Source organism: Denticeps clupeoides, chromosome 11 (assembly GCF_900700375.1).
Source record: "Denticeps clupeoides chromosome 11, fDenClu1.1, whole genome shotgun sequence".
Lineage (NCBI taxonomy): Eukaryota > Metazoa > Chordata > Actinopteri > Clupeiformes > Denticipitidae > Denticeps > Denticeps clupeoides.
The window spans coordinates 466,234-474,890 of NC_041717.1; the positions used below are offsets into that span (position 1 = coordinate 466,234).

At 40.0% G+C, this 8,657-nt stretch overlaps 2 protein-coding genes across 2 annotated transcripts; one reads left to right on the forward strand and one right to left on the reverse strand.

Annotated features, from left to right (window-relative positions):
* The first annotated feature begins 395 nt into the window (after positions 1–395).
* pdcl3 (phosducin-like 3) lies at positions 396–3,935 on the forward strand. Its single transcript, XM_028995194.1, has 6 exons — positions 396–525; positions 701–824; positions 916–1,006; positions 1,131–1,274; positions 2,457–2,665; positions 3,598–3,935. Exons 1-6 carry the CDS (start codon positions 454–456, stop codon positions 3,744–3,746), a joined length of 789 nt encoding a protein of 262 aa, XP_028851027.1. The 5' UTR covers positions 396–453; the 3' UTR covers positions 3,747–3,935.
* A 328-nt stretch (positions 3,936–4,263) lies between these two features.
* nms (neuromedin S) lies at positions 4,264–8,657 on the reverse strand. The gene is made up of 7 exons (XM_028996365.1): positions 8,547–8,657; positions 8,208–8,260; positions 7,488–7,541; positions 7,377–7,403; positions 7,226–7,279; positions 7,019–7,093; positions 4,264–4,296 (listed from the first exon to the last, which is right to left on the reverse strand). The coding sequence occupies exons 1-7, from the start codon at positions 8,623–8,625 to the stop codon at positions 4,264–4,266; spliced, it is 375 nt and encodes a 124-aa protein (XP_028852198.1). The 5' UTR covers positions 8,626–8,657.

Consider the following 8,657-nt stretch of genomic DNA (forward strand, 5'->3'; position numbering starts at 1 on the left):
GTGAACAGCCAGACTGATCGGCTGTGGCGAAGGTAGAATTATGTCATTGATTATGTCATTGTCTGTCTCGCTTGATTATCTTTTATCTCTAAATTTCATTTAGAGTGAAAAAGTTAAAAAGTTTTCTTTCCACAGTTCTATAAAAGGCCGGGGTTCTCCGGGAGTCGGCCCACTCCAGCTGTTCTCAGCCTCAGCTGCTGAAGACAGTCAGCACCGTTCATCACCTTATAAGGCCATCGGCGCCACCTAACCGGATATTGGCGCAACCGCTATTATTGTCCCCTTTTCCGGTAACGACTTTTCGTGGCATAAATGTTGAAAAAAAAAAAAACACCATAAATGTCGTTTCATAGAATGAAATTGTGTTGGAATTGTTATTATCGTAACATTTGCATAAATGTCAGCGCAGTTCCGCGGTAAAACGTGGCAGGAAGGATTTGCGGAACGCACCTCATGCGCTCCTCCTCCTGCTTCCTCCTCAATACAGAGCACACCGAGGAGAACAGAACAGCTTCAGAAATGCAGGTTTGTTTTATGAACAACAATCCCGTTTGACTATTAATAATCATTTATGGCGACAATGTCTATTAGTTATTAAATAAAAATGCTATCTACGAAGTTGGCTGCTGTGAATTTCAACAGGAAGAACTGATTCTGTTTTCTGCCGCTTGTTAATTTGTTAACCTGCTGACACAACCAGGACCCGAATGAAGACACTGAGTGGAACGACATACTCCGCAAAAAGGGAATTCTCCCTCCTAAGGAGACGCTGAAGAATGAGGAGGAAGAGGAGCAATACCTCCAACAGCAGCAGCATTCAGTCGGTAAGCTCCCACTCGATCCTACTCTCCACAACAGCGAGAACTGTTCTGTTTGCTGTCCCTCCCCAGCTAGTGGTGCAATTCTCTGTTACAGTGAAGACCTATGAGAACATGACGCTGGAGGAGTTGGAAGAGAATGAGGATGAGTTCAGTGAAGATGATGAAGCTGCCATTGAGATGTACAGGTGACCATCAATACTGATGATAATATTGACTGTTACCATTTTATAAATGGTAGCTAACTGGTGGTCTATGATGAGAATGTCTTACTCTCGTTCCTTCATTTCCCCATTTTCACCTCTTGTGCAGACAGAAGAGATTAGCAGAATGGAAAACCAATCAGATGAAGAATGTGTTTGGAGAAGTAAATGAGATCTCGGGCCAGGATTACATCCAGGAAGTGAATAAGGCTGGAGAGGGAATCTGGGTGGTCTTGCACCTGTACAAACAGGGGTGAGTATTGAGTAATTTACATTTGCAACACTGCAAACGTCCATGGGATTTTAATAAATATTTAAAAGGTAATAAATGACGTGAGCAAAAATTAGGGCCATTAAAAGGTATCACTATGGTGTCGCTTTGCCAAAGCTGGGGCAAGAGGCCAGAGCAGAGCTCTATTTATTTATTTATTTATTTATTTATTTATTTTTGTTCAAAGGTCCCCTGACCTGAAAAATATTTCACTTTAATACAAGTTGCTACATTAATACTAGTTCCCCTAGCCGGTCTATGGTCCTGCAGTGGCTAGAAATGGTGAAATGTATAAAGTGGCTAGAAATGGTGAAATGTTTTGGCCATTCTGCTTCGCAATTCAGTGAGCAGCAGCTCATACAGTCTGATGAGGAATTTGTCCCCTTATGTCGTCATAAGTAGCTTTATTTTTTCCTGAAAAAGAATTGCCTGCTCAACTTCTATAGGCCGCTTTCCTCATCCCACCTCTCTCTTCCTCATTAGCATTTAAAGCTACAGACACCAAAACACCCGTCCTGGGAAAATCTCATTGTGGGACTGGCTCAGAGTGGCTGTAAGACCGATATAAAAGCAAACAAAAATATTTAATGTCAGGGGACCTTTGAAATTGTATTTGCTAAAGCTTATTTAAATATTGGATTAGGCACATTCCTTGTAGTTAGAGAAGGCCTATGATGCTGGTGTCATATTCAGTAGTTATGTCATCATGGGCAAATTCTCAGATAACTGGTTTGATAACTCCAGGTTGTGTTTTGGACCCGTAGTAGAACATAACTGACATATCACCTTTTGCATATGCAATACACTATCCATAAACCTGAAAGATGCAGAGAGTAGTTATCAATCTGTACTTTCATGTTTGTAGTGTTATACATTTCAGAATTTGTTTTATCATTAGAAACATTGCCAATTTAACAGCTCATTGTCGTCCTTGGTTTAAAGTATTAAAAGGTATTCAATTTCAAGACGCTTGTAACTACTATGTAAAATCTATTGATGGGCCACATTTTGATGTCAGATTTTTGGATAAGAGCAGTTAAATACTGCCACACAAATAGAATGTTTACATTTGCTATTTCATACTCATATCATCGTTGTCTGCAAATTAATCTCTCTAAATGGATTATTTCTCATTTGAAATTGATTTGCAAATTGCATTGCCAGGATTCCTTTGTGTACTCTGATAAACCAGCACCTGTTGGAGTTGGCCCGGAAGTTCCCTCAGACCAAATTCCTCAAGTCCATCTCCACCACCTGCATTCCCAACTACCCTGACTGTAACCTACCCACCCTGTTCATCTACCTCAATGGTGAAATGAAGGCACAGTTCATAGGGCCACTCTTGTTTGGGGGCATGAACCTCAGAGTAGATGGTGAGTGTTTTGTAGAATATGTTCATTACTAGTCGAAAGTTTGGATGCATCTATTCATTTATTGGTCTTGTATTTTTAACATACAGAACAAAACTGAGTATGCAGGAAATAACTCGCGTTAGTTTATGTAATAAACAAAAAAGTTGAAGATTTGAGTCTCTCAAAACCAGGGAGCTGTAATTGCAGCATTTCACACTCTTGTCTTCTCTTCACCAATTTAAGTTGGACAACAGGGACAGTTTCTAATAGTCCTGAAGGTTCATGCTGAAAACCTTCTTATCATTCACTCATGTTAATGAGCATCTTATTAAGTGGCTTTTGATGATAATAGTAAACAAAGCAGCTATGAAGAGGTTGAAAACAGGTTCATTAAACATAATTCACTTTCTCCTGATACAACCAATAATTAATATTTGGTTAATATTTTGTCATTGGATTATTCAAAATGGGTCCATCTTAGTCTCCATAACCACCACAGAGTTAGAGGTGTCCAGACTTATGATTGGTATTATACATTTACATTAGGATGGGTGGTTTTGTACCCATGTGAATATTTAATTAATGCGTGATAAGGAGATACCTTTAATATGTGCTGATATTGTAGTGACTTGTCCATTTATTATTTTATGAACAATAAAAATGGACCTTGAACTCTTTTTGTAGAAACAGTTTAAAGATACGCAATTTCCATCAGTTTTGGGGGATTTTCCTGTGACATGTAAACAGGTTTGTAACCTGTGAAAATAATATTTAGGAAATTATCTTGACAGTCGAACAGTTGACAGTCGAAAACAAGCTACAGTTACAGAATTGATCAGAATTTGTCAGGTCTATACATTAAAAGCACATTCATAAAAAATTAAGTACTGTCAATCTGTGCTGTTTTGTGTGTGTGTGTGTGTATTAAAATGCAGCTTTTTGTGTTTGAGCAGAGCTGGAGTGGCGGTTGTCAGAGACAGGCGCAGTGAAGACAGATCTAGAAGAAAACCCACGTAAGCAGATCCAGGACAGCTTGATGACATCCATTCGCTGTTCTGCTCCAACACGGAGAGACGATGACGTTGATTCTGATGAAGACTGACCCCTCCTCTCTTCTTTCTCATGGAAAGCACACAGAGGTGCTGCTAATTAGACAGAACTGTTCACTGAGCAAGAATATCAATTTTTTTCCCAATCTGAGATGAGTCATTCATGTAAAACTCAATGCCCCCACTTCTGAAGTTCAATTGTGTCAACACATAAAGGACTTCTTTTCTTTTTTGATTCTTATGTTTTCTGTTTTATATGCTGGTTGCATTTTAGAAAAACTCGATAAGTGTGAGACATTCTGGAAATGCAGAAGAGCATAAAGACACTTTAATTAAACTGTGAGCCACAGTTGATTTGTGGGGAAAAGTCTTTGAAGCAGCTGCGTGAGAAGAGGTCATTATCAAACATAGCATCTAAAGTAACAGAATGGGTCACTCAGAAGGCCATAAGATGATTTAGGTATTTGTAGTTAGGAATCAAGACAGATCAGTGAAATAGTCATGATTCTGAGTCTCCCCTCTGCTACTTAGACCAAATGCTTGCTCACCTCCCGCTGTCAGAATCTTTAGTTACTCTGCTCCCATTAGAGGAAGAAGATACTTCTGAAGAAAGACAAAAAGAGATTTTAAGAATGAACAGCTGATGTTTCCACTACATTTCATTCCTTCTCTGACTTGTAGATATGTCACGCATGTTTAAGACACATTTCTGAACCAGTTGCGCACAGCTCATGACTATTCAAAACCTCTTTACACAATGGTAGGTTATCTAGTTATCCAATCAGACTTAAAATAGTGCCAATAACCTCACTGCATAATAAATTTGTTTTAGTCAGTGCCATAATGAGAAAAGAAATAAAGGGGACACGATAGTTCTCAAACTAACTTGTTTTCTCAAACTTGTCTTTAAAGTGAGCTTACTGATTCACTGGCCAATTTGATTATGGTCATTGGACATGTATGTGTGAAGTGCACTGTTAGCTGCTAACAGGATGTGAAACATGGCTGTAACTAATGTCAAATGCTAAAACAGGCGTTCAGGGGGAAGTGGTGGCCTAGCAGTTAAGGAATCCCCATCCGCTGAGGTGCCACTGAGCAAAGCACCGTCCCCACACACTGCTCCCCCGGGCGCCTGTCATGGCTGCCCACTGCTCACTAAGGGTGATTGGTTAAATGCAGAGGAAACATTTCACTGTGTGCACCGTGTGCTGTGCTTCTGTGTATCACAATGACAATCACTTCACTTTAAAAAAGTGAATACCACTGACTCCATATAGTCCCATCGGTCTCAGATCAGTGAACTTGAACTAGGGTGGATGTAGCCTAGTGGGTAACACACTCGCCTATGAACCAGAAGACACAAGTTCAAACCATACTTACTGTCAGTGTTTCCCTCACCAAGACACTTAACCCTGAGTGTCTCCAGGGGGACTGTCCCTGTAACTAATGATGCCATAAAGGTAAACTCAACGCGGTGACTCAACGAAATGATTCCTCCTTGTTTAACCTATCACTCTTAGTGAGCAGCGGGCAGCCATGACGGGCACCTTGGCGGTTCATCATTTGAACCTGGAACCCTTCAATTACGAGTCCACTTCCTTACCCACCAGGCCACCAGTATTAAATAAAATGAATCTTTCCCCAAGATGAAGACAGTCCTTTCTTGCATATACAGTCAGGTCCATAAATATTGGGACATCGACACAATGTTAACATTTTTGGCTCTATACACCACCACAATGGATATCAAATGAAACAAACAAGATGTACTTTAACTGCAGACTGTCAGCTTTTATTTGAGGGTATTTACATCCAAATCAGGTGAACTGTATAGTGTGCCTCCCACTTGTTAAGGGACCAAAAGTAATGGGACAGAATAAGAACCATAAATCAAACTTATACATTTCAATACTTGGTTGCAAATCCTTTTTCAGTCAATTACAGCCTGAAGTCTGGAACACATAGACATCACCAGACATTGGGTTTCATCCCTGGTGATGCTCTGCCAGGCCTCTACTGCAACAGTACTCAGTTCCTGCTTGTTCCTGGGGCATTTTCCCTTCAGTTTTGTCTTCAGCAAGTGCTCAATCGGATTCAGGTCAGGTGATTGACTTGGCCATTGCTAAACAGTCCACTTCTTTGGTTGCTTTGGGTCGATGTCAATCTGCATTGTGAAGCGCCGTCCAATGATTTCTGAGGCATTTGGCTGAATGTGAGCAGATAATATTGCCGAAACACTTCAGAATTCATCGTGCTGCTTTTGTCAGCAGTCACATCATCAATAAATACAAGAGAACCAGTTCCACTGGCAGCCATACATGCCCACGCCATGACATTTCCAGCACCGTGCTTCACTGATGAGGTGGTATGCTTAGGATCATGAGCAGTTCCTTTCCGTCTCCATACTCTTCTCTTCCCATCACTCTGGTACAAGTTGATCTTGGTCTCATCTGTCCATAGGATGTTGTTCCAGAACTGTGAAGGCTTTTTTAGATGTTGTTTCTAATCTGGCCTTCCTGTTTTTGGGGCTCACCAATGGTTTACATCTTGTGGCGAACCCTCTGTATTCACACTGGTGGGGTCTTCTCTTGATTGTTGACATTGACACAGATACACCTACCTCCTGGAGAGTGTTCTTGATCTGGCCAACTGTTGCGAAGGTTGTTTTCTTTACCAGGGAAAGGATTCTTTGATCATCCACCACAGTTGTTTTCCGTGGTCTTCCGGGTCTTTTAGTGTTGCTGAGCTCACCGGTGCGTTCCTTCTTTTTGAGAATGTTCCAAACGGTTGTTTTGGCCACGCCTAATGTTTATCTGCTATCTCTCTGATATGTTTCTTTTGTTTTTTTCAGCCTAATGATGGCTTGCTTCACTGATAGTGACAGCTCATTGGATCTCATCTTGACAGTTGACAGCAACCAGTTCCAAATGCAAATAGCACACTTGAAATGAACTCTGGACCTTTTGTCTGCTCATTGTAATTGAATAACACACACCTGGCCATGGAACAGCTGAGAAGCCAATTGTCCCATTACTTTTGGTCTCTTAACAAGTGGGGGGCACATATGTTGTAATTCCTACACCGTTCACCTGATTTGTGAATACCATCAAAAAAAAGCTGACAGTCTGCAATTAAAGCACATCTTGTTCGTTTCATTTGATATCCATTGTGGTGGTGTATAGAGCCCAAAATTTTAACATTGTGTCGATGTCCCAATATTTATGGACCTGACTGTATCTGTTAATTTCTGTAAGACATACATGCTTCAATCGTGTCTTAATTCATTATTTATAAGAGGGGATGAGATAAAACAAAGCGATCTTACTGTGAGTAAGAGCTGCTTCTTCCTCCTCTGTGACAGACTGGGAGAAAGACGCATCAAAGGATGGACGGAATGAGACTAAAAGGAAAAAAAATCAATCATGCAGTGATAAAAGTCTTGTAGGACGGATGTTATGTTCATAATATAATACAGTTACTGTAGGGGCTTCGAGTATTGGTAGTGGAAGAATAGTCGTGCCAAAGCGCTCACCTCTCTCTGAACTGATCCCATGGAGTTCTGAGCCTTGGAGTAGTGGAATAAGAACTGAGAGAACAGAAATGCAGATGCATTCGTTTGTTTGATTCTCAAAGACATCAGGCAGGTTCCATGCTTATTCTGTTTTGATGGCAGTTTTATTCACCCTTTTGAACACATTCTGGATCTGATCCTGGAAAAAATTATGAAAGGCCATGAGTGATTGATCAATCGATTTGATAATTTGATTGACTTATTGATTCTCTCAGCCTCTCACCGTGTTCTGGTCTCTCCATGACAGAGCACAGCTAGAACTATGCTCAGCTAAGTCCTGCAGGAGAAAATTGCAAATGTGAGTTTAGCTATGTTTCCCAAATTTGTAAAATTTCTCATTCGAATTGTCTTGGATTGAGGAATGCATGGTATCTCCTGATACCATGATCCAAATTACAGCTAGATATTCAATGACATGTATAAAATGGAACTGGTGTATTCAGTAGTTGTGAGATGTAGGCTGAATGAACATTTTGTCCCAAATATTTTGGTATGGGGTAAACTTTAATAATTGTTTACTGTTTTCATAAACATGTCATCTCAGTAATGTGATAATAATTGTGTTATTTTTTTGTATATAGAAGAGGGAGAAAGCTGGTGAAAATCATAACTTTCCACTTAGATCAGTGAGGGATGACTTGATTAAAAATGTATATTAAAAAAAGCAGCTTAATGTTTTTCTTTTGAAAGGCTGATATCTTTATTCCAGTCCACGATGTTAATCTAAACTCTTGTACCAAAACACTGTACAGATGTACACTGTAGACAGAAATCTCACATTCCCAACCCTATTGCTCTTTGGACCCAGAAACAAGTCACCGCCTCCCATTTGTCTGTGTAAAATTCTGCACTAGGGATGTTTACACCATGGACAATTTAGTGTTGATGGTGCCCATAACCAGATGTTCTGCTGTGTGTGTGTAATGATACTGTTTGGTGTTACCTCTTTCACAGCTTCTCCATTCTTGCAGTCTGGCACCTGAACTTGATATGCAACTAAAAGGAAATATGTCTTATTCATCTAAAGCCATTCACTGATATTATTCAAATTTTGAATTCAAAATACAACTTGATTATTCATCAATTACTGATCAACAGCATTTGCTTAAGTTCTTCAACATAATGCAAGAGTTTAGTTATAAATGAAGTTTAAGGAAATGCAAGTGTGAAAGTGTACTATTAGACTGGCATAAACAAGATCTATGCAGTGCAAGTGAAATGTGTGAAATTATCTGTAAAATCTTATCTATGAAATAGTCTGCAATCATGGTGTATATCTGACCTGTTGAGAAGGATAATCCTGCGAGGCACCAGAGAAACAGGTGAGGAAAGAAGACCTGCCGCCAAGTTGGACTCCCCATGTCTGGATCTGTTGGCTTGGTTTGGCCTGATA

Coding starts and splice junctions, on each gene's coding strand:
- pdcl3 (XM_028995194.1), top strand. CDS start 454: ATGCGCTCCTCCTCCTGCTTCCTCCTCAATACAGAGCACACCGAGGAG. Junction 825..915: donor ACAGCAGCAGCATTCAGTCG/GTAAGCTCCCAC, acceptor TCTCTGTTACAG/TGAAGACCTATGAGAACATG. Junction 1,007..1,130: donor GCTGCCATTGAGATGTACAG/GTGACCATCAAT, acceptor CCTCTTGTGCAG/ACAGAAGAGATTAGCAGAAT.
- nms (XM_028996365.1), bottom strand. CDS start 8,625: ATGGGGAGTCCAACTTGGCGGCAGGTCTTCTTTCCTCACCTGTTTCTC. Junction 7,280..7,376: donor TCCAGAATGTGTTCAAAAGG/GTGAATAAAACT, acceptor CTGTTCTCTCAG/TTCTTATTCCACTACTCCAA. Junction 7,094..7,225: donor TGGGATCAGTTCAGAGAGAG/GTGAGCGCTTTG, acceptor TTTTCCTTTTAG/TCTCATTCCGTCCATCCTTT.